At 37.9% G+C, this 25,411-nt stretch overlaps 3 protein-coding genes across 5 annotated transcripts; 2 read left to right on the top strand and 1 right to left on the bottom strand.

Annotated features, from left to right (window-relative positions):
• Positions 1-754: 754 nt before the first annotated feature.
• On the top strand, positions 755-9,469 carry LOC137712453 (SNF2 domain-containing protein / helicase domain-containing protein / HNH endonuclease domain-containing protein). 3 transcript variants are annotated; one of them, XM_068451523.2, is made up of 24 exons: positions 755-1,179; positions 1,590-1,949; positions 2,300-2,432; positions 2,550-2,725; positions 3,193-3,266; positions 3,400-3,435; positions 3,535-3,625; positions 3,949-4,008; positions 4,210-4,375; positions 4,559-4,755; positions 5,119-5,220; positions 5,402-5,512; positions 5,611-5,676; positions 5,758-5,856; positions 6,074-6,310; positions 6,434-6,535; positions 6,631-6,738; positions 6,927-7,241; positions 7,396-7,583; positions 7,659-7,761; positions 7,910-8,055; positions 8,213-8,292; positions 8,725-8,888; positions 9,053-9,469. In XM_068451523.2, the coding sequence occupies exons 1-24, from the start codon at positions 811-813 to the stop codon at positions 9,233-9,235; spliced, it is 3,666 nt and encodes a 1,221-aa protein (XP_068307624.2). In that variant the 5' UTR covers positions 755-810; the 3' UTR covers positions 9,236-9,469. The 3 variants fall into 3 exon arrangements, 2 of the variants coding, with proteins under 2 accessions (XP_068307624.2, XP_088539889.1); XM_088683763.1 differs by lacking the exon at positions 3,949-4,008; XR_015955502.1 differs by lacking the exons at positions 8,725-8,888; positions 9,053-9,469 and having other exon boundaries at positions 7,659-7,741.
• A 473-nt stretch (positions 9,470-9,942) lies between these two features.
• On the bottom strand, positions 9,943-17,382 carry LOC137712452 (uncharacterized). The gene is made up of 8 exons (XM_068451522.2): positions 16,934-17,382; positions 15,212-16,507; positions 13,334-15,133; positions 11,949-13,064; positions 11,342-11,446; positions 11,130-11,219; positions 10,906-11,016; positions 9,943-10,823 (listed from the first exon to the last, which is right to left on the bottom strand). The coding sequence occupies exons 1-8, from the start codon at positions 16,991-16,993 to the stop codon at positions 10,326-10,328; spliced, it is 5,076 nt and encodes a 1,691-aa protein (XP_068307623.2). The 5' UTR covers positions 16,994-17,382; the 3' UTR covers positions 9,943-10,325.
• Positions 17,383-21,074: 3,692 nt separating this feature from the next.
• GUS2 (glucuronidase 2) lies at positions 21,075-25,044 on the top strand. Its single transcript, XM_068452025.2, has 11 exons — positions 21,075-21,202; positions 21,296-21,528; positions 22,261-22,539; positions 22,635-22,671; positions 22,824-23,007; positions 23,140-23,288; positions 23,368-23,601; positions 23,687-23,876; positions 24,021-24,146; positions 24,244-24,343; positions 24,437-25,044. The coding sequence occupies exons 3-11, from the start codon at positions 22,312-22,314 to the stop codon at positions 24,827-24,829; spliced, it is 1,641 nt and encodes a 546-aa protein (XP_068308126.2). The 5' UTR covers positions 21,075-21,202; positions 21,296-21,528; positions 22,261-22,311; the 3' UTR covers positions 24,830-25,044.
• Positions 25,045-25,411: the final 367 nt, after the last annotated feature.

Below are 25,411 nucleotides of genomic sequence, written 5' to 3'. Positions count from 1 at the left end.
TTGAAGTTTTGCTTATCACCATTCCATGCAGGTAGCTGTCCTTTTTCCATCGGTTGGGAAGGCTATAACATTGGGCACCAACATTGGAATCTGTTGGCCCACCAGAGGAAGCAAGCAACAAATTATAATGTATTGAAGAATTTTCTCGGGTAAGACTTCAATGCTACGTATAATTCAATGTTACGAGTATTTTAACTGTTAAATTTGAGTTTTACCACTATTCAGATTTTTTATGTTTAATATCAGATATTCTTTTCTGTATTAATTAATACTACGTAGTGTTGAAGAAAAATTGTCAAATTTGATGGAAGTTGGAGGGGGAACTAGCAGATGTGTGTTATTGGGTTTAGGGTTCACTGTCAAACATTGAGAGGCATCTGTGTTTGCTTGTTTTTTGGGGTTTCACCTTTTCAAGCACTTGGTAATTTTAGCATATTTCATCAATCATGTACTACCCGATAACACGAATGAAAATAAATAAAGAAAAACTAATGAAAATGATTTGAAAACTTTGAGTTTTAATGATAAGGATAAAATAAAGGGTAAGATGAATAGTATCAAGATTAACTTTTTAGTATAAAAATGTGATTTTTCGTTAAAGTAAACAGTACCGAAAATTTTTCGTTAAAAGTTCTCAAGAAACAACCCGTTTTGCCCGGTTTTTTTATCGGGTTGTGTCACGTGCAGACACACGTGTTGAATTTTGTTTCGATTATCTCCTTCTTCAAAGCCCTCTCTCCCTGAGGTTCCCATTCCCGCCCTTTCAAAAATTGGAATTCTCCCCCAATCTCAAAACCCTAATTCCCAAAAATGGAGATCACAGAAGAACAAAGAAGACGAGCCGAAGCGAATCGATTAGCAGCACTAGCGAAACGCAAAGCGCTGATCGAATCCGAACCCTCCAATCTTCAACAACAGCAGCAAAACCCGTGGTCACTCTTCAAGTGCCGAAAGATTTCTCCCGACCTCACCCCAAGCTCCACGCATTGCATCCCCGATCCGAGACCCGAAACTTCCCGGGTCAAACCGGTTCCGGATATCCAATTTCCAGCGAGGTTCCGGGTCAGGCTCGAAATCTGCTCCCCGGACTCCTTCTCAGCCACCCCAGTTGCCGTAAAAGGGTTTGCATTTCCGGGGCAGGAGGAGTGCTTAAGGAGACTAAGTGATTGCTTGGCTAATGTAAGTAGTTTAAGTGGGTTTTTGTTGTTTTAATTTTGTGCGGTGAGAAAAAAATGGTTGAACAAATAGGAAAGAAAGGAAATTGAATTCTGGGTTTTGTGAATTTTGGTGGTTTGGTTTCCAAAATAGCTTCTTTCTATGCTTCAAAAGGTATTTGTTTGGGTGGCGGAAATGAACATAGAGAAAGGAAATTGAATAAAAGTTTTCTGATTTTCAGTGGTTTCGTTTCGAAAAAAGGCTAAATTTTTTAGTGCATTGAGTTTTGTTTCTTTCTTATAAAACTATTACTAATACTATCGGTATTCAGTACTTGTAAAGCTACTTCAATAAGAAAATTATAATATTCAAACGTATGGCAATTGTTAGTGAGGATTTTGTGTTTAAATTGTGGTGTTATGGAATTGTCTTAGGTCATGCCATCCCATTACACGCAAAATCATGGTGGTGGAAAGGCTGGTGTTTATAAGCTGAGTGATTACAGTGCTGTCTTGAAATGTCTAAGAAGCAGCAAGAGCATTGACACCGAAGAGATACCTTGGGGCACTCTTAATGTTGTAGAGAGACTTTCACATTCTTTTGTTGCGGGAAAATGGATACCATGCAGGCCAGAACACTTGTCGGACGAAATGGTTGATGAGTTCATTGGGAAGCTACCGACGAAGCTGTTAGATGCACTTTTGCCTTTCCAACATGAGGGTGTTAGATTTGGTTTGCAGAGAGGTGGACGATGTCTTATTGCAGATGAAATGGGCCTTGGAAAGACACTCCAGGTAGTTTTTTATTAAGTGATCTTAAATGCCTTTTGATTTTTATTCATGGTGCTAGGTTTTGACTGCATACTGCCTTTTTGGTGCATTGAGTCAGTACTGGGACAGTGCAGTGTAGTTTTATTGAGTGTGAGTGCTAGAACGCTGCTTTTGATAACATCTGCAATATTATTTAGCTTTTTCACAACCGTGCACATTCAGTGACTGCACACGCACACACACACACACACACACAGAACTTTGTACTATACACAAACAGGTGTATCTCCTGCACTTTAATTTTTTTTCTCCTATTTCCCCCTAAAGTTGCCATGAGTAAATGAAATTTAATATGCTAACAATTTTCCACCCAGGCTATTGCTATTGCAAGCTGTTTCATGCATGAAGGTTCCATACTTGTTGTTTGCCCTGCCATTTTGCGTTACTCTTGGGCAGAAGAACTAGAGCGGTGGCTTCCGTTTTGCTTGCCAGCTGACATCCATCTAGGTACATACTTTAGCTGTTCCCAATTTACTTTTGTTCAATTTATGTGTGTGTATATATATATATTATAGATTTACTTCTAAAACATGAATGGATTCTCACATGGTCTTGTGACTCCAGTATTTGGTCATGAAAACAATCCTGCCAATTTAAAGAGATGGCCCAGAGTTGTGGTTATTTCTTACACAATGCTCCACCGGTTGCATAAGAGCATGCTTGAACGAGAATGGGCTCTCTTAGTTGTTGATGAATCCCACCACGTACGATGTACCAAGAAATCATCAGAACCTAGAGAGGTAAAGCATGTTTCTTATCATGCCAACTATCAATGGTTACAAGGACTCTTATAACACCTGGTTTAATGATAAATTGGTCGTATAAGGTGCTCCAAGATTTAGAGTGTCTTCTTATTGTTGCCTGTACCATATAACGCTAGCCTCTCTACGCTGGAAATTAAAATTAATAATTTATGAATTTTCTATCTTTTGAGGTCTTTGGTTTTGGATGGTAATTTGGGTGTTATACACTTAATGTAAGGGAACAAAAATTTCTTTGCTTGTTTCTGCATATTTTTGTCATCAATTCTATGGACTGGCAGCTTAAAGATGCTAGTATGAACAAAAATTGTAATACGAGGAATACCGCTTTCATTCAAATTTAGTCTCCTAGATTGCTTTTTGTGAATATTCATAGTAATTAGTTAAGTATACTATACTTGCAGGGAGCTTTTACTATATGCTAATTAAATCTTGTGTATTTACAGATAAAAGCTGTTCTTGACATTGCAACAAGGGTCAAGCGCATAGTTTTGCTATCTGGAACACCTTCTTTGTCAAGGTTGTATCATGGGACTTTGAAGAAATTGGCAGCATTGTCTGCAGTTCTGTATTATTTTTGTATTTCTCTCTAGTTAACCACTCTTTAGTCCGTTCTAATGTCTCATTTTGTATATCTTCCTAGGTGATCATAGACCGTATGACATTTTTCATCAGATAGATATGTTATGGTAAGTTCTCTTCACACTGTTATATCTCTATCAACCGGCTTGCTTCGCTCTCGGTTTATTGGTTACTTTACATCTTGCTTTTTTTTTCCTTTTTCATAGGCCTGGTTTGCTGGGAAAAGACAAGTATGACTTTGCCAAAACTTACTGTGATGTCAAATATATCCACGGTGTTCAAGGGAAAACTTTTCAGGTAATATTGAAGATCATATATTTATATTGATTTGTTGAAAATTATCCTCTTTGTGCTGCCACGTAGTTAAACATGATCAGAATTTCATGCTTCTTGGCCATGGCCTAAAAGGCCTTTCCATTTTGTCCTGAAAAGCCTTGTGGTTGACTATTTCAGATGTTATTTCTTCTTGTGGAGAAATTAAATTTACTGTCAACCCGTATCTATATATTTACCAATACATTTTGCAGTTGTGCTAGCACCTTTTATTAGCATCAGTTTTTTCTAAACGATTTACTGTGACAAAGGAAAGTTTTGAGATACTCCATGGGATTGTGCTGCAGGATTTCTCTAAGGGCACTCGTTTGGAGGAGTTGAACATGTTACTGAAGCAAACGGTTATGGTGTGCTCTTGTTCTTTATATTATCTTTAAGATGTATATGTCCTCTCTTTGAACTCCATGTATGTTTAAAGTTAACTTACATGTTGTTCTAGTGACCAAGGTGTTTCTGCTGTTTTAACATGGTTGGGACTTTGTAATACTTTTGTACCCTTGGTTATTCTTGTTCAAATCTCATTTTTTTAATTGCACACTTAATTGTAGATAAGACGCTTGAAGGAACATGTCCTGGTTCAGCTACCACCCAAACGCCGGCAGATTATACAAGTAGTACTGAAGAAATCAGATATAGCTTCAGCAATAGCTGCTGTCAGGGTGGGAAGAAGTGCCACTAAGAATGCATATTCAGAAAATTTGGATGAACCAAATGGTAATTTGAATATTTTCTGCATTCGAATATGTGCATGCAACCAAAGGGTCATGTGTTTTCTTTTATTTCCTGCCCCTTGATGGTTTGGTGGAGAAGCCATTTCGAGAAAAAATTCGTGCAGCTAGTGTTATTATTTATCTGCCAATACTCATTTTTCTTTTTCTTTTACCCTATTGCTTTTAGATAGTGAGGGTTGCTGCAGATCAGGGCAACTTTCCTACCAAGAATTAGGTATTGCAAAGCTAGCTGGGTTTCAGGAATGGCTCTCCTTTCATCCGCTCATTGGAGAATCAGATGGTGTTGCAAACTTGGAATCAGATTCCAGTTCTCACAAAATGTTAATATTTGCGCATCACCATAAAGTACTTGACGGATTACAGGTGAGATTTTCTCCAAAATTTGTGCTTCCTGTTCATCCTTTGAGAATGGTTGTATTTTAGTGATTAAAGTTGCTCAAGTGGGGTTACTTGGGTTTACTGCTCCAATCTAGGGCCATTGTGACCAGTTATTCAAAAGGTAGTGTGTGTTTAGTTATTTGAAATTGAAAGGATAAAATGGTGGACTATGATTGTAATGTTTATGAGTATTTCATTACCGTTGTCTAATTACTCGCATGAACTCTGTGCCTTATTTCTGTTGGTATTTCATTATGGATTATCATGTTAATGGTTGGTGGCCATTGCTATTAATGCTTCTGTCCAATCAATTCCTCAATTTAGTCTTGTTTTGTTCTGAATTATCAGGAGTTCATATGCGAGAAAGGGATTACTTTTGTCCGAATTGATGGAAATACACTTGCCGCAGATAGGCAGGAAGCTGTACAATCATTCCAATTATCTACTGAGGTTCGTATATACTATACTATTATTTCCTCGGCAATTTTGCTTGATGTGCCTACAAACTAACCACACCAAATATCCTTTCCACATTTTGAGTTGCACATTTTGCTGAGGTCACAGCCAAGAATCCTTTATTTTGCCCCATATATTTGTGTGTTTTGACTTATGTATTGTGTCAAATTTTCAGGTCAAGATTGCAATAATTGGTATTACTGCTGGAGGTGTTGGCCTTGATTTCTCATCAGCAAAGCATGTTGTGTTCTTGGAACTGCCTCAGTCTCCATCGTTGATGCTTCAGGTTTAAACATTAAAAACTAATTTCAGGCCCCATTGTTGAACTTCCTCTATTTTATATGTTATTGACTCTTTGATGCGCATGATTCTTCTGATTTGAAGGCTGAGGATAGAGCTCACAGGAGAGGGCAAACAAATGCAGTCAACATATACATATTTTGCGGAAAGGTGCTTGTTTCTTTTGTTATATAAAAGTTCTGTAAACGTATTCTTTATTTCCCTTTTATTGATGAGTATAACATGTTGTAGGATACTATAGACGAGTCACATTGGCAAAACTTGAACAAGAGTTTGCACCGTGTTTCATCTACAACGAATGGGAAGTATGATGCAATACAAGAGATACCGGTACTTTTCATTTTCGGAAGTTCCTTTCAATTCTAACTGGATTCTAAACCTCTTTACTATGTTCATATCATTATTGTCCTAAAATGAAATACAGAACAAGTTGAGTACTAGGTTAATTTCAGAAAACGTAATACTTATCTAATCCTTATGCAGTCAGGTTTGGTTTCCATTCTGCCATAAGCAATGTAGGATTTAACTTCATATTTGGGTTTGGCAGGTCGAAGGTATTTCTTTCTTTGAGAAGTCAGGTGGAGCTGATACTTGTGAAGATCATATATGGCAAAAGACAGCGGGTGATGAGGTCTCTGGAGAGTCAATAAAATTGCCCAACTTTGGCTGCTTAGCCAAAGATATGATACCAGCGTATGATAAATTAGTTGCAAACATTCTACATGGATCTGCACAGCACAATGATAGTGATGGAATTTCATCCCAAACGCACAGTAGTACCAAGGTAAAACCTAAGCGTATTAACTGCACCTCCTTTTAAGTATGAGAGTGAATTTTCGTCGTTTTGAGTTTTTATTTTTATTTTTTATTTTGTGTCATGATGTATACAACTTTATCGGTGAAATAGGCTCAAGTGGTTTCTGATTGCAATGGGGACAAGGGATGTTCAGAAGAGAACTTGGAAGGAGATGTTTCTACGAGCAGTGAAGACAAAGATGGACTTGAAAAGGCACATTCGAATTTTTCTTGACTCAAAAGAAAGAGATGACTTTTTCCTTTAAATTTATTGTCAAGGGAAGCAATTTTATAAGTTAGAATTTGCAGGAACACCAAAACAACTGTCAAGCAACCAAATCAAAGGACACCGAACCAGTTCAGCCAACGGAAGCTAAAGAAAGTAGTACCAACCAAGTAGATGCTTTGCGATTTGAGGTAAAACTTGCAATCTGGTTAATAGATATGGTTTCAAACAATCAGATAGTGGACAGTCTTTCTTATTAGTTGATTTGTCTGTATTGATGCCCTCAAGTGTATGTGGCTTCATTTAGTTACTTCAGCATTACAGATGGTGGCGATTATACAAACAGTATTTGATCACAACTTTCTTTCTTGGATATTAGGTGAGCCAATACACTGGTAGAATCCACTTGTATTCTTGCATCTCGGGAGAGGATTCAAGACCAAGGCCACTTTTTGAGAATTTTAGACCAGAAGAAATCGAGGCATTGAATTCTACTGCTGCTGACAATATTAAAGGAACTTCTTTCAAATTTTTGAAGGAGAATCCAGGTTATTTGCATGCTTTTCTTGCATTCATGGAAGAATGGAAGAAACTGAGGCCCATCGAACAAAAAAAATTACTTGGAAAGCCTTTGCAGCTTCCTTTGACTATTGAGTTGTGCTACCTGTGCGAAGGCATTAACCACGACATCAGGGTATCTTTTTACAAATCTGAATTTTCATACTTTGTTGATATCCCTTTGTGGGAGTAAACTTGATCTCCTTTCTCTGTGCATTTATTGATAATACGTATCAGTGTCTTTTCAGCAGTGTACTGTTATGCTTACAAATCATTTTATTTTCTAACAGGGACTACTGAAAGGTGGAAGCAAGCGCCGCTCTACCCCTTTTGTTGAGATCAGCAAACCTTTACCATCAAACGCTGAGTGGAAAAAAGTCCGCCTACGTAGTGGCTATGGAAAAAAGGAGAAGGAATACACTCAGGGTTTTACTCTGACTGATGATCCTCTGTGCAAACTCTGTCAATCACCATGCACGTAAGTTGTCCGTAGTTTATCTACATGTACTTGATGCATCTTTTTGTTTCAGACACTTACTTTACTTGATTTCAGGGGCCATAATGCCAAGACACCTGAATATTTTGAAGATCTGTTCTGCCAGCTTAGCTGCTACGAAGAATACCGCATCCGAACAAGTAATAGATCTCTTCGTCATGTAAGGACATGAAATATGTTACTTGAGATAATCAAAGTTCAGCACATTCTTCTCTTCTATTTTGATTTTATGCATGTGGCAAGACAACTTCAATAGAACCTTTTGGAGTATGTTTTTTTTCTTGAGCTTTGTCTCCTTTGATTTGCAGGAGCTTTTTCAACTGGAACGTGGTGTCTGCACAATTTGCCAATTAGATTGTCATAAACTTGTTGAGCACCTAAGACCGTTATCATTGGCAATGAGGAGGCAGTATATTGAAAAATTTGCGCCACGAGTGGCAATTCTGAAGAAACCGTAAGTTAGAAGAAATTGTCGTGCAACTAGTTAGAAGAAAATGTTTCATTTTTTCTTCTTAATGCTTCTGCTAATTACCCGACAATTGTACTTTCAAATACCAACAATATCCCCGATTCCTTCAAACCAAAACATATTATCATTTGACGTCATGCAGGCTTGATAGGCTTGTTAAGGATCCGAAAGAGGGCAACGCATGGCATGCAGACCACTTTGTTCCTGTCTATCGAGGTGGAGGTATGTACTAATTACTTCTTAGAAGACTTTCCAGAATTTGCTCTCCCCACAAATATTTGTACCACTGATTTTCCCAACCAACTTTCCGATGATTTAAACTACACTAATTCATAATATTATTGATTAGTGTTTTGTTCACGTAATAAATGGAGTTACAACTTGTTTCATTCCGCTGATTTGGTGATGTTTCTCATATCATACCTGTTGAAAAACAGTGTGATCTTGTCATTGAATGTTAAGAAAAGTAGTTAAAACATACCTTAAAATGCTAGTCTTCATACTCTTGTTTTCACTTGTGGAGATATACCACATCGTTCTTGAAGATCCCTTCTTTTGGTTTCGCAGCACAAATACTTTATTTTCCAATTTATGTGCGTGGTTAGAATTTAAGCTTTGGTTTTCAAAGTCTTATATTGTTCAAAACTTGTGTAGGTGAATGCAGGCTCGAGAACATGAGAACACTTTGTGTGGCCTGTCATCGCAATGTTACTAAAGCACAATGTGCTGAACGGCTGTCAACAAGGATCCGGGCTAAGAAAAAACTGAAAGCAATCATGAACGACATTAAAAAGAAAGCTACGGAGACTAATCTAGCGGTATGTTCTGAAACCGGTGGTATTTTTTCTATTTTCCTAACGTGCTCTTCGGTAAGAATACTAGTAATAAGGACGCAACTGTTCATTTCCTTGTGCCTGAACTACATTAAAGTTCATTTAGATTGAATTTGCAAATTTGACGTCACGTTAACTGATTTTGTTAGGGCCCGGAACATATAGAGATTATGCAAGAGGATGCAATTGAGGATGAGCTTTTCGTCAAGGTTCCCGGGAGCGCCTACTCATTGGAAAATCGCTTGGATGCTACAACTACAGGCGAAGACTTGGACGAGCCCTCCAGTAGCAACAAGGTTCCAACGGTAGATAGCCATCTGTTAGGAGTATAATTCATGTATTTTTTTCTTTGAATAGCGAATATTTTGATTTTTTGAGAACCTATTGATGTCTAGGACTCAATTTCTGGAGTTCAGACTGTTTAAGTTGAAGCTGCAGATTTAGGTAGTTTTAGTTGCCTTGTACTTGTACTTGTCGTCGGCCGGCTGTATACGATACAAGCATTTCCACTGGAAATATAAAGCAATATTTGTACATGTATAAAAGATTCAAACTTTTTGGTTTAATTTTTAGGTTTTTTTTTTTCTTGGTTTGATTGAATTGTGCCGGAGTGGAGAAACTAAAGGACCAGTGACTCAGAGAGACTCATTCTTCTCTAAAACCCTACCGTTTTTGTTACTGGCTTTAAAAACTATAAACCCTAGACCATACTTTCTTGTTCTTTTTTTTCTTTTTTTTGGCCTAAGCCTGAGGTATCTCACACCTAGAAGGTACGACTAACCCCAGGTGGGGTCTGGTAAGACTAAAGTAATTTCAGCCCACTCTTGATTTCAATCAAATGACACACGTTCTTTCAAAGTTTTCTGATAGTTGAGTTCCGTAATCCATACCTAAAAATCAAGAACCAGATCGAATACCGAGAACTCGCTGATCCAATTCCCTTATTCCTATGTTTTCCGATGCTTTACTTCTCTCATTCATGTTAAGTAAACATGGTAGATTGTGTAAGTGAGGATAGTGCTATTTGACATAACAAGACTGAACACAGAAGTATCCCTTATTGTTCAAACTGTCAATTCTGTATACATAGAGGCAAACAATTTAGTCTGCTTGGTGTTCTAAACATGTGTGTGTGATCTGTTGCCATTCAACAGTCTGATATGGCCAACAAAGATACAGGTTTTCGATAAGTTAAAAAGTTTCGCAACTTATTTCTTTCACTTAACTCGCTCAACACCAAAGAGTTTTTAACCCTTTGCCGGCAATGCCTAATATAAATCCCGTAGCCGTTTCAAAATTTCGGATTGAATGTTCCAACTCGAAAATGAAGCCAGAATGCCAAAGAAACAAAATTCAGCATGCACACACACATACACAACTAAGATGTCATCTGTCGTAAGGATAACTCTTCGGTGCATGAGCTCATACCTCATCGACGTCAGGGGTCCCAGTGGAAAAGAAGTCTTCTGCTCTATCGATGAAGCTGATAGGAAATCTAGAGTGCAACATCACGGAGGAAGTGTCCGAAACTGGAAGATTATCCTTCTCAGCCGTCTCTCCGGGACTCTTTGTTGCTTTACTTTCCCTATGGCTTTTCATCTTGCCGCCAATTCTCAAGCTGTTTCCTGAAGCACCACCCTTCACTGAAGAAAGCCTAGTGCTTATAGTGCTCTTGGCATTGTTGCGCCCGGATCTTAGGGGAACACTATCTGCTTGGGAATTGTCCAAGTTTGAATTCGATTTAACTGATGGCAAGACATTTCTACAAGATCGTAACAATGAGAGTAACATATCCGTACTGATTTCCTGTTGAACAACACCCTTGTTCTGCTCACACCCATAACAGGCAGCAACCAGTGTACCAGCCAAGATTGGCATCAACTCAGGGTCACTGAAGAATACGAACGGTAAATCACATACCTGGCCACACACAGCTAAGTAATTAGATTTTACCAATAAAATTTGAAGATATAAGAAATTTGAAGGCAAAGACTTCACTGACCTTGTGAATGATGGTAGGACTCTTTCCCCAGCGAAGGACAGCCTGATTTCCGAGATGGAACAACGCAAAGTGGCCAAGGAGCAAAAGAGATTCCAGTAGAAGAAACCCCACCTGAGACAAAACATCGTACAAAGGTGCATGGATTGTTTAGCTCAACTTTGAGCAAATACAAGTAAAACAAACAAATGTAAGAATTAAACCGAAAAGTGGCATGGATTTATAACCTGATCATTAGCTGCTTTCCACTTGCTGGTGCAATGCGAAAGAAGGAAACTCATCAAGTGGAAAAATTCCATTTTCAGGTCTGGCCTAGCCTGCAAGAAAAGTCACAACGAGTATAAGAAGGGTAAGCTCACCGCACGATAGTTTCAGAATGAAAATTAAAAAATGAGCATACTATCTAAAAAATCACAATGAAAAAGTAAAATGGCCTTACTAGCATTCTCTGCATGAATTTAAGATCCAAAAGAGCCAAATTATTCAACACCTTCAGTACTCCAGTTGCCACGTCTTCAAAATTAGAGGGAAGGGCATCTGAGGTCTGAAATAGAATAGAGATCATCTTAGGATTCAGCAGAATTATATGTCACGAGCAAGATACCATCAGTAAAAAGCACTGCAAACAGATAAGCATGTAGCTCGTTTGGATGTGCTTTTAAAATGACTGAAAACACTTTTGGTGAACATGTTTTAGAATTAATTCTTAGAAAAAATGCAAGTAAATCTTGGAAAAGCCCTTAAAGTGCTTCCTGGAAGAAGCACATAATTGGTGCTTTATGTGCTTTTGGAATCCAAAAACATTTTCTCTAAAATCGCTTTTAGTCATTTTAAAAGCACATCCAAACGAGCTAATAGTCTTCCTTGATCTGTCAACCCACCACAACTCTTTTTTTCACAGACACCAAACACAAACAGAACATTTGGCACTCAAACAAGATAAGAAAAGCACTAGCTATTAAAAGAGGCCAAAATGATAAGAGTGCCAATTTATTTATGTATTTTTTCTGAAAAATATGAAGAAATTGGTAGCACCAAGAAGTTACCTGTTCAGAAGCCAATCTATTGTTTGCCTGCAGTAGGACAGATGTCAACAGAGAAGGGAGGCTGACAAGCCCAGTCTCTGATACAGCAGAAAGAAGAAACGCTACCGTTTGCTCTGCACTCACAATGTTTTCATTCTTTTGTTCTGCACCGTTAACTACCAAGGGTTTCTCATCCCTTTGTGATGCTAAAGGCTCCATAATATCCATTACTGGAATCTTCTGGGGTTCATCTGGAACATCTGTGCTGATTGTGTTAGCATTCCTGCCTGCTACCAAACTACTAGACTGCTCTTTCTCACCATCCTTAATGGCGGATACTGACTCAGCAGACTTATTTATCGGACATGATTCATTTAATGGACTTTCCTCGGGTACATCTAGTAGATGTACAGCTTTCCCACCATTGACGAAAGAGAATGGAGGTCTAGAATCTCCCAAGGACTGAGTGATAGGAAGAAATTCAATGCTGTCACGCTCCGCAAATTTAGCCTCTTCACATCCATTTCCTACCATTGTTTCAATAGGCACAGATTCCCAATTGATAGAGCCATTGATTTCAGATCTGGAAGTTAAAACGACCAACAAATTTATACTTAAGAGAATTGAAGATGGAAATGGAGACCCTTCCACCTGGGGCCGATCATAAAGTGCAAAGAGATCTCGCAGCCGTTGAATAACTTGGTAGGCAATCAACAGCTCAAGCAAGCCATCCCGCATTTGGAGCTGTCGTTCATCAGAACTTATATGACTGATGATTGTTGTCACAGTCCATAAATAACCATCCAGAACCTCAGACATCGATTCAAAATTTTCAGCTGAGGTTTTGCTTGATAGGGAATTAACATTAGCCGAAAGGTTCAAGGATACTGCCATCTTTATGTAGCTCTCGAGGGCTGCTGCCAGCATCGGGATGATAGGAGGTAAGAGATTCTGTATGAGAAAATAACTCCTGTTTGCAGGCACTGATAACACCACCCTCAAAAGCTTTAAAAGGTGTATTGTCACTTGGCAGGCTTCAGGTTTTGATGTATGAGAAGCAGGTAAAGTAGAAGCTATGAAATCAAGCAAACCAGCTTGGCGGGAAGCCTGCAGTTCAGGCTCCTTTCCCTCCAAATACTATTTCCACAAAAAAGGAAATCAGGATCAGTGTAGAAGTCACCATAACCATTCCAAAGAGTAGAAACTTAAAAGCCAGTGTTCTGTCATATAACCATAAGGCATTTCCAAGCGCACAGATTGATAAAATAGTACGACATAATAAGACTTTTTTGGCAAGAAAAAATGCTCACTAATCCCATGTTAAATGCAAAGTACCAAATTCAGGACATTAGCATTCCTTATCTGGCTACACAGTATAAAAAATTGTAATTCTTGAACTAAATTACCTTGATCATTTCAGCAATTATTAACCCAATACTTGCAGCCCCTTCTTTTCTTGCCTGCCGGAGTGTTTTAAGTTCTTGAAGCCATCTTCCAATCTTTGCCCTTGCAGTTCCCACTGCCGTTCTGTATCCAATGCCAGCATTTTCAGCACCAGCAGGAGGCTCGGGAAAATCATATTTTAGAGCCATTAGTCTTTGCCGAATTCTTTTGATTCTCCGCTTCATTGAATGTTGTGCTGTAACATTGCTTGCCACAAGAGTAGAACCTCCTAAGCCTGAGAAGTTGGCCCCTTGATACTCATCACCATTGTTGACCGATGAAGATCTTCCCTGACCCTCCTTGTTCAGGGTTCGGCGGAATAAAGGCGAAGATTGATCCCTGAAATCCATAGAAGCTCTCTCTCGTATCTGCTCCAGGTAAAACTTTCGGCGTTGCTCACTTTCACTAAGTCTCTCAGCCAATTTCTGGGCCAGAAGTTCAGCCTCTTCCTGCTGAGCTTTGGCTCTTTCCTCCTTCCTACGAAGTTGTTCCATGGCCCTTGCTTCACGGGCTGCACTAGACGCTTTGCGTTCCTCTTCTCTTCTAACTAGAGCCTCTTCCTTTCTTTTCTGTGTCTCAGCAAGACGCTGCAACTTTTCAGCTTCAATGAGTTTCCTCCGTTCTAAAACAGCTTCTTCTCTTGCCATATCCTCTTTCTGTTTAGTTCTTATCACTTGAAGTTTTTCAGCTCTCCTCAACTCTGAATCATGAAGCTTCTGGCGCAAACTAAGTTTTTTATTTTCTTCATTTAAGGAAGTTATGAAACGAACCTCATTAACTTTACTGCTTTCATCACCAGCTCTCTTTACAACTTGAGCCAGAAAAGCTTCGTGGCGAGACTCACTGCGTTGATGACGAGCATATATTCCCTCACGTAACTTCATGTTGCGAACAACGTGAAATGCACTAGCTCGATACACCTTTTCTGAATTGCGATGAAGTTTTTGAGCTCTCTCATTATCTAGCTCACTTTTAATTCTCAGAGCACGAGCATGCTTTTCTTCTGCTTCTCTCTTCAGATCAAGAGCAGTTTTCTTCTTCTTCTCAGGAGACATTAGTTTATAATGCAGCATACGTGCACGGTCAGCACTTTTCCTCCTCATTCCAGGTGAACGTGAAACACGAGAAGAGACACGGGAAGGAGAGGAAAGTACGTTCTCCCAGTTCCTCTTCTCTTTCCAAGCATCCATAGATTTCCATGGAGCTGAGTTCCTCTTTTCTTTATCTTTCTCAAATAGAGGAATTTCCTTTTTGGATTGATCCGTCAATCTGGGGAATTTTTCAACACCACCTTCTGTTGACAATTTATCTTTCTTAGGGAGCAGCCTCTCGGCTTCGGATCCAAACTGTTTACTCTTAGTCTTTCCAGCAGCAGAACTATCCCTAGGAGGCAGCCTAGATGCATTAACAACAGAGGAAGATGCATTATGAGGGGCACGTGCACTTTGTACCAAGTTTGTTTTGCTCGAACAGCTTGACTCAGTATTGCCTTTTCCTCCATTTATGTCAGCTTCAGCAAGATCCGAACCTCCATTCTGCTTTCCTGACTTCTTTATTGAATCTTTAGTATTAAATTTCCCATCATTTATGGCAGATAACTTATTCAGCTTATCAACACATCGGAGATTTAGGTACTGAGGCCCCAAAAGTTTATCATCGGTAGTTGCACACAAGCTAGCTCTTTCTTGTTGAATTTTCTTAAACGCTTCAAGAGATGACGATAGTATTTCTGCTTTGTGTGCTGAAGTTGTCATTCTTCTAACCTGCATGCAGCAATGACCAAACAGTTATATTAGAAGTTGATTTGTCACAGTGTAAGAAGTATATGAGAGCTAGCTTACCTCCCATGAGAGAGCATGCGGCCTACGGTGGTCGCTCTTCAAGGTAATGGACACACCATCAATTATCTGGGATGACGACCTTTTTATTTCCTCAAAGTCTTCCACTCTAGTGCTTAGATCTCGAAAATCAGAGGCAGCCTCTTCAAGAACAAGAATTGCCTCTTTCATCTGCTCTACATCGCATTCTAGTTCGCAAAGAAGATAAAGTTCATCCACAGCCCTGTTAAGATTCTCAAAAAGAAAGCACCAAAGCCGCTGCCTAAACCTTTCTTTGCTTTCATCTGTGTCACATTCTCCAAGGGCACTCATATTTTGTGAGTTTGACATATCATGTATCATACCACATTGTGTACCCTCATGGTCCTCATCGGAGGCTGTGTAAGTAGACACCTCAGAAATTCCATGATCCCTCTTTGGTGGAATTAACCCTTTATCTTCGGAAACATGAACTTCAATTGAATCCCCAGTTATCACTGATACTTCAGGAATTTCATGGTCACCTACCTCAGGTAGAACAACAGGTGTCTGACATTTCTCCACTGTCGCAGCCTCTTCACCAGCTAAAGGACTGGCACTTAAACTATCATCAGCTACTACTTCAACGTGTTCAGTATCTATATCCTTGCAATTCGAAGTACTGTTATCAAAATCAAGCTTTTTTTTGTTCAAAATTGACTCTTCAGCCTTTTCAGAAGAGATTATATTCACCTCCTTACATTTATCTTCACATAATTGATCCTTCGCATCCACAGATTCTGCAACCAATGTGTTTTTTTGTAAATTTGTAGAGGAAACAAACTTATGACCATTCCCATGCTCACTCGAGACCACCAGATTATCATCTCCGATAGCACCAAACTTGATTTTGGCACCGACAAGGTTAGCACAAGGGAGTGCCAATCCATCACCCTCGAGATCCCCCCACCTGATTTTAGCAACTACTTCGGAGTTATCGTTTGCAGGGATTTTCTCAGCATCTATAGTTCCATCATCAGAATTTGTAACGAAGGAAGGAGGTGGCTTAGGACATCCAGTATCTTGCTTAATAACACAGATATCATGATAGGGAGCACCCGGTTTCTTTTCATTTGGGACAGCAATAGAATTTGCATCACTTCCCCGGCTATATACACCATAGTTTCCCGGTATCTTTGGAGGCTGGGATCTGCGCTTGTCCCGAGAATATCCACTGCTTTCACTTGTAGAGGTCCGACTACTCGAATGGTTAGAAGCATTTTTTCCAGAAAACCCCCCAACCCAACTCTGTAGAGAGAACTTTGAGCTACTTCTATTTTTCTACACAGGACACAAACAAGTTAAAAACCAAAATTTCAAAACACGTCAGTGACACCGGAATTGATCGATAACTATCCGGAAAAAACATATAAAATCTGCAACATTTCGGTTGATATCTATCTACCAGTAGAACGAAAATGTCACATCACATACGAACAACAACGCAATCGATTTCATCCTCCAATTTCCACTTACAGAGATAAAATCTGAGAAATACAATCTTGATATGCAAAGATAAACTTGGTAAATGGTAATTAGAGCAAACAGTTTCTGGGTTTCATGCATTTCAACGACTATAATCCAAAGATAATTTCTTTTAACCAATTAATTATCAGAAAAAATAATCTCTACCCAATACAATAATCAAAATCCATCAAAATCTGCAACATTCCATTGATTGAAGAAAAATGAGCAAACAAATTGCACCTTTTTCACTTCGAACCATCCAGAGCCCTCATCATCTGCTGCTTCTCCACTGTTCTCCATTTCCCAATTGATCAAATCCCAATTAAATTCATCCCCAAATCAAAGAAAAGGATTTAATTCAAAGAAAAATTTGGGAAAGTTTGGAACTTTGATTGTTTTTGTTTGATGAGACAATTTGGGAAAGTGATTTTCGGTAGCATAAAGGGGGATGACAGCTCAGACGGAACAGAAACTCTGGGGAAATGGAATTTAGAAGGAAATTGGGAATGTGGAATTTTGACTTTTGTGTTGGAGAGATTGGCGAATTTGAATAAAAGATTTTTTTTTTTTTTATATATAATTTTTTGGTTTGGGGAACGGAGGGAAGAAGAAGAAGAGTGAGATGAGAGTCGGTGAGAGAGTGAGGAGTTGTGCAAACAAGTTAATTTACTGGTTTGCCCATGGAGTTCAAATGTACAATTGTGTTTGTTCCAATTTTTTATGTTCGACTATCGCCAACGAAGTTGAATCACATTATTATGACAAATGTATTATAAGACTTAGCTTATTTTTTGGTGTATATATAACCGTTTGTTAAAAAACAGTAAACATAACCACTAGGATAATTAATTAATAATCTGAGTTTTATAATCAATTTGCTTAACAATTCAAATATGGATTTGAGGTAATTTAATCCAATAATGATTTGATTTGACATAGTATACCAAAATACACATAAGGAATCAGCAGAATTCTAAAACTACGAAACCAACTGGTTTCACACCGAGAAAACAACATCCGGAGCAACGACCCCAACAATTTGAAAGATATCTTGAGTACATATCGGTGTATCCTATATGTACTCTAGTTTATTCGAAGTATCCCAATGGTGTAACACCGTCGACTTATTGAGAAAAATGAGGAAAATCAATTTGATTTCTTGTTTCGGAGAAATAAGTAATTTGAACTTCTGACCATTAATAATTAGTAAAACTTTGAATTTGCCTATTAATAACTAGCTGAATTGAATTATCCGGTGTATATACGATAATACCTACTGAACTTTCTTTAATTAGTAACATAAAGTGGTGTCGTATTATTAGCATTTTGGATGTCATGTGTTCTACATTAGCACACTAACATAATCTTTGACAAAATTAGACAGCGTGTATAACATTGACACGTAGTGCATCCAAATCGGTTTCCAATGTGAGCATAGGAACATTAGGGTTCTAAATCCAAACATAATCAACTTCAATCAGTTCCAGTTCAATATATAATTGATGACACAACTGAATCATGTTCAAGAAGTAGGACAAAAACATTCATAATTTACTCTCTGAATTGTATAGTAATTAATGCATCCTCTCTCTAAATGAAACCCACAAAAGACATGTTAAAAGTACTGCATGCAATGTGTTTGATGTTATTCGGTTTCACCTCCACCGAACTACGCAAAATTTACATTTACGAATGTATTACGTAGTTCAAAGGCAGCAAAGCCTCCATCTTCAGCCTCTCCCACCTTCTGATTGATCTGATTCCGGCGGAAGAAACCTCCTCGCAACGCTTTCGCTCAGAAAAATGGCGCGGACATGGTGGTCGTCCTCATAGTGTTTGGGAGAGAATGCAACACTCTCCAGCCTCAGTTACGAAATACTCAACATCCTCGTCTTCATCATCGTCAACAGGCTCATCTGTGAAATCAGATGACTTCAAGTTGCAACTTGTTCTGCTACATTTTTTCGATTCCGGACTTCAACAGCTCCACAAAAACATCCATAACCTGGTCGTGTGACAGCCTATATCACCCTCGTACCTCTCAGGACGATCAGTATCACATGCATAAAAAAAAAAACATAAAAATCCAGTTGGGGTGTTCATCTCTTGGAGATTAACTTGAAAGTCATTTCATAGTATTCGTTACTGGTAGTGTTCATATTTCACCGGTATTATATGTGAGGCGTTTGAGCATTGCGACGACCTTTCCCCCTAGAACGAGAGGATGGGAATGACGCACCTCTGGTGTACCAGTTATCGTAAAAAGTAAGTAATTTAAATTTCCATTAGCTACTTAATCATCCATACAATATACTTCAACCCAGTGTAATAGCCATCATTTTATTTTATATTATTTTCAAAACATATTTCACAACTCACAAGCTTATACGTAGTGAAGATACAACACAGAATCTGAGTGCATTAACTTTAGCTTATAAAGGATATGTTTTAGTTAATGGAAGAACTACAAAAAGGGGTGTGTGGAGAGCACACACATCCTTTGTTAAATTCTGTCATTTGATATTCTTCTATTCATCAAGTTTGAATGCCGAAAATTAGAAAAGCATATAAGAAGTAAAAATATGTGCGTAAATATCACACCCCTCACAAAATTAATAGATTTTGAGCATTAAATAGTTAATCTAAAAATACTCAAGAGTCGTGTTAATCTACCAACTCTTTAGCGCTACAAATATATTCTCGAAATGATGGCGGTGGGAACCAACCCCATGAATTAATGAAATGCCCTACCCCTAAGAGAGAGTTCGGCTAAGTTACACAATTGACAACCTAATTTGATATCTTATTCGCCATCTATGAAATTTAAACCTAAGACCTCTTACTTCCAAGTAAAGAGAAATATCACCAGACCGTAGTACCAAGTGACAATTTTCTTGGACTTATTATATTAAAATGTGCATTTTAATCAATTCAACTGACTAGTACTTACAAATTTAGCATGAACTTAAACGAACTTAGACATATAGTTAGGGGATTACACTTGAAATTTAATATTTAATGAAAATAAAATGATGAATATTACCACCAGTTAAGAGAAAAATCTTTGCAGTGGATTACACGATGACCATTAATCCAATTTGACCTATTTGTACGTGTTTTCTAACAATAATTAATACCAGTAATATTCCGCCTAGTTTTGCACCTAATAATATCCACAGTAAAGACCAAGGCTGCTTTCCAAAATGTCAAACCAAAAACCAAACTAAAGTTTCGGTTATTTAAAAAATGGAACCGAAATTTTTGGTATATCGAAAAATTGGATTGAGCTTTGTTTGTTAGGCCAATTTTTTTGGACCCTCTCAATTTAAGTGGCTTTGACTGCCAAAATTTAGTGTAATTTTTAAGTTAGTTGAGGGTGTTAATTGAGTGCAAAATTTTTATGTAACTTCAAAATTTAAATGGCGTAATAAATAATATAAGTTCGAGTTGAAACTTGAAATAGAAAGCAGCTTAGAATTACAGAGAGATTACACAAGTTGCACATAATCTTAACTTTTCACAGTCACATATATGAACAAGAAGCACGAAAAAAGTAATGTACGTTTGAGATTCATTTTAGAACAAACAAACGTATTTTCTGATAATTAAAAGCGTTTTTAACTATTTTGCCATGTATAAGCTTTTTAAAAAAAAAGTAGCACATGCCAAATACTTCATTAGGAAGCACTTGTGAATTTTTAATTAAAAAACAGTTTCTTTACAAGCACTTATGAACAAAAATGCTTCTTAAGGGAATCAACCCCAAACAAACTCCCCACTTTGGTCAAACCACGGTCAAAATCATAAAATACTAAAAACTTAAAAACATTCCCTAAAACAAAAGCAAAAACCTTTCGGAAAGGTATTTTCTTCGGATCATTTTCTCCTAATCCATCAAATTTTAGGATTTGGACTGTTGAAATTTGATCCAATGACTATAAACAAACAGGAGCCCACTTTAAAAGTTATAATAACTTTAACTGTTAGATCAAATTTCAACAATCCGGATTCCTGAACTTAATGAATTAAGAGGAAGGGATCCGGAACCCTACACAAACCTTTATTGTAAGAAAACATTTGGTGTTGGCATCACTTTACATATGAGTAAAGATAAAGCCTCTCGAAGATAAGAAATCAACGATCAAGCTTTATTATATTAAGTGGAGTCCATTTTATGAATTCTAAATCGATGTTGCGGTCAGTTTTGTATCAAATCTTTCGTTAACTCCAAATACTAAATATCTTTTCTTATAACCTTTTTCAAAACCTTCAAAGATCTCGTTTTACTGCTTTTGACTTGAGCCTCTATCTCTCAAAAGATAAAAGTAAAATAAGAACTCACCTTCAACTTAAAAAACCTACCCTCCGGAATCCTGCTAATAAACAAAGATAAGCTCAACAGCCTCAACAGAGTGGGAGGAATATCTGCTAATAAAATTTGCACGCAAATCCAACCAAAAGTTCTCGCTTTCATCTCTAATTAATAATTAATAAATATGATTATACTCTGTAAGATCTTAACCTTTCCTCTAATTATTGTACTTAACTCTTTAATCTACTCCCATCAAATCATCTGTCTTTTCTTTGTCTTTTTGTCGACAGTACACCGCATCAGTGTGCCATAGCCTCACATGATGTGAACAGTTCATATGCGGCTCAATCTAAAACTTTGGTAGACCCATCTCACCCAACGCGGTTTCCATTTCTTTGAATCGCCTGGCAATGCCAACATTTCCGATTGGGGACTGAGAAAGCTGGTTTGATTAGCTGAAAAGCATTAAAGAATTGATGTCCATTTGCTTTGAGCTCGAGCTTCATCAATGGCGTTGTCGATGGTAAATTTTCAATCTTTGAGCTTGGTTTTGAGATGGGTTTGATTTGTTTTGATCAAATATTATCTGGGTTGGTTCGTTTTAGTTCTTCACATACTGATTTATCCTTGAAATCTGAAGTCTCCAAGGAAAATCTGCTTTTGTTTGTGATAATTCTCAATTGGATTGCGTATATTTCTCTTGAATTTTGTTGGTGAAATGCCCTTCTTCTTCATATATGTGTGTGTGCGCGCGCGCGCGTTATCCATTCGTTTCTCTTCACCTAATGCAACTTCAAATGTAGGTGCCTTGCTTTTACAGCAGGCAACAACATTAATCCGAATAAAAGTTCATTTATGGCAATGCCACCATTGTAAAGCATATAAATATATATATATATATATATATATATATATGCTATCCGGCGTCCCCCAGTTTGGATTGGCTTAGTTCTTTGGTAGTGTTCTGATTCTCAAATATATGTATATACTCAAGAAATTGGAATTTCCAGTGATCTAATTATCACTGGATCTTCCTCGGAACCCGAAATCTTTACTCAAGAAATTACTTTCGTGTCCGAAAGATGATGCCTTTCTTTCTCTATTTGCAGTTTTTCAATGATACTTTTTTGCGTACGCTGATATTTTTATATGCTCTATAGAAGCTGAGAATCATGTCCCTTAGGAATATGTCAAGTGGCACGGCACACTATCTGCTATGCTTCTCATTCAAAGGTTTATCTTTCTCCTGTTGCAGTTAATTTGAATTGACTGAGTTGGTGGCGGGACAACTGCAACTGAAATTCCAATGGAATTCCGTCTCTCCTTGGTCCTCTTTCTGGTTTCTCTCCCTGCAATTTTAGCTCAAGAATTTGGAAAAGCTAATAATGTTGAAAATGTTAAGGTTGTGGTTAACGGCATTTTATCTGTTGCACGAGTTGACAATAACTTTGTCTGTGCCACTATTGATTGGTGGAATAATGAAAAGTGCAACTACGGCCACTGTCCATGGGGACATTCATCCGCGTTAAATTTGGTAAGGACTTAGATATTACCTCTGTATGCGTTTGATTTTTTTCTCTATATGTAAAATTGTAAGTAACGAACTTAATGTGGTTTCCTTTTGTCCAGAACTTGTCTCATCCTTTGCTAGCCAAGTCAATCCAAGGTTTGTCTGTTCGTGTTAATTAGTTCGCATCCTTTGCACTAGTTCTGAATCAGACTTTCATGTCATTTAGAACTAATGAATTAGAGTCTTCTAGTTTTATTTGTTAGAATAACATTTTATTAAATTACTCTTTTATACTGGTGGTTTGATAGCTTTCGATCAGTTGAGAATCAGAATTGGAGGTTCCTTGGAAGACCAACTATTGTACGATGTTGGAAATTTGAAATATCCTTGCCATCCTTTCAGAAAGCTGGAGAATGGCTTGTTTGGATTCTCTAGAGGATGTTTAAATATGAGTAGATGGGATGAGTTGAACCAGTTTTTCAGCAAAACAAGGTAAGATTCTAGACTTCTAGTTATCAACTTTCCACCCCGAACAACCAAATATTTGAAGATGAGTAGGAAAAGCCGCGTCTTCTTCCGTGCTTACTTGTGGTTTGACCTATGATTTTTGTCTTGCATTTTTAGGTCCATCGTCACGTTTAGCTTGAATGCACTGTTGGGGAGGCACCACAAAGGTGGGGGAGTTTGGGTAGGAGAATGGGACTCTAGCAACGCTTATGATTTTATTAATTATACCGTCTCAAAGAGATACGAGATAGATTCATGGGAATTTGGTATGAACTATAGAAAAACCTCGTTTTCTTCCCTCTCATTTCGTTTTGCTTCACTGAGTTTTTGTTTATGTTGCTGTAGGAAATGAGCTCAGTGGAAGTGGTATTGGAGCTAGTGTTGGAGCTGGACAATATGGAAGAGATTTGATCAAGCTTAAACACATCATCAACCATTTGTACAATGAGTCCGTTGCTAAACCTGCACTTATGGCACCTGGAGGATTCTTCGACCAATCATGGTTTGCCAGGCTTCTTCAGGTTACTGGTTCTGGCACAGTCGATATCATCTCTCAGCATATCTACAATCTGGGTGCAGGTAACTTAGCATGTTAAACATTTAATAAATGTGCAGTTTATAATTACATAATACGTGCTTAGATTGTATTTTATTCGATTGTCAGGTGTTGATCCCAAGTTGGTGAAAAAAATATTGAATCCCCATTACTTGAATCGTGCATACGGGCTGTTCCATGATCTTGAACTAACTGTGAAAAAGAACGGTCCTTGGGCTTCTATATGGGTTGGAGAAGCTGGAGGGGCCTACAACAGCGGTGGTCGTAATGTATCTGACACATTTGTGAACAGCTTTTGGTAATAAACTTGATTGCCACATTACTTGCAACATTGTCTTTTCCATCGCGAGCTTTTGGTCGCAGAAGAGGAGCTATTCACCTTTGGTGTCTGTAATTTTGTTTAATCAACTAACTACAATTACTATTTACATATGAACTTTAGGTACTTGGATCAGCTCGGAATGTCAGCAAAGCACAATACCAGAGTATATTGCAGGCAGTCTCTAGTTGGTGGGAACTACGGTCTTCTCAACAAAACATCTTTTGTTCCTAACCCTGATTACTACAGGTAAAGCATAGGCACGGGCGTATTTAAGAAGGATTTTCTTTTACTTGATATAAAAGGGTCCTGAATTTTGTTTTCTCCGATTTGTTATTCTGAATAGTGCACTTCTCTGGCATCGTCTTATGGGACAAGGAGTTCTTAGTGCTCACAACAACGGTTCAGCAGATTTACGCACTTATGCCCATTGTACAAGAGGAAGAGTAAGTCCAAGAAGCATTTCAACCTTTACGTAACAAGTGAATACATTGTTCTTTCTCTTAGTAGTTCATGATTATTTTTCGGTATTGTTGCAGGCCGGTATAACTCTACTCCTCATCAACTTGAGCAATGAGACTAATTTCATTACCAATGTTGAAAATATTTTGGACACCGATTTGGGTGCTCACGTAAGAAACATTAGCAAAGAAAGTTATTTCAAGCGCGGCCTGAAGAGAACGGTGTCATGGGTAGGACGCAAAGCATTAGATGAAGCAATTTGCAGAGAAGAGTACCATTTGACACCGAAAGATGGGGACCTCAGAAGCAAAACCATGATTCTCAACGGAGCGCCATTGGAGATCACCAAGGACGGAAACATCCCAGAATTGGAACCCGCTCGTGTTGACATGAAAGCTCCGTTAACAATCGCCCCGTTGTCCATCAAGTTTGTGGTGTTACCTTACGTCGATGCGCAAGCTTGTCTATGATTTTTGTGTGCTCAACCCAACCATGACTTACGTTTAATTGTTAGGTAGCAGACACCTAAAAGTTGCAGGAATTTTTTAGGCAAATGGAAATTGTAATTTCTGTGCAATAAAATAAGGCAAATAAGTACTTTCGTAGTGATATTTTGTGTTCTTTTTATGTTGTAATCTTTTCTGTTAAATTGAAAGAGTTTATAATAAGTTACTTGCGTTTATAATGTTTTTTTTTAATGTTGCGGTATCATAATGCTCTAAGAATTTGGACATAGGTGCAAAAGGACTGTGCATTGTTTTAGCCAACTAACTTAATTGACCGAAACTACTATAATCGATTGAAAAGAGAATTCGAACTTGAATGCAAATGAGACGTACTGACATGACCAACTACCCGCTAACCCACAATTGGACAAAGAAATATTTTCCAATTATTTTTAAAATAAGCGAAGGGCTTTTAAGGCTAGAATTTATTCATGAAAAATAGATTAGAAACAACAAAAGAAATTGTTTTTATCACAAATCGTTCATGAAATTGAGTCATCCCATCAAGATGATCTTGAAATTAAAAATCGATCAATGCAATCTTTG

This window comes from Pyrus communis, chromosome 14, assembly GCF_041283825.1.
Source record: "Pyrus communis isolate YQ-2024b chromosome 14, ASM4128382v1, whole genome shotgun sequence".
NCBI classification, from domain to species: domain Eukaryota; kingdom Viridiplantae; phylum Streptophyta; class Magnoliopsida; order Rosales; family Rosaceae; genus Pyrus; species Pyrus communis.
The sequence above is the reverse complement of the archived record's forward strand: the minus strand, read 5'-3'. Positions and strand labels throughout refer to the sequence as shown.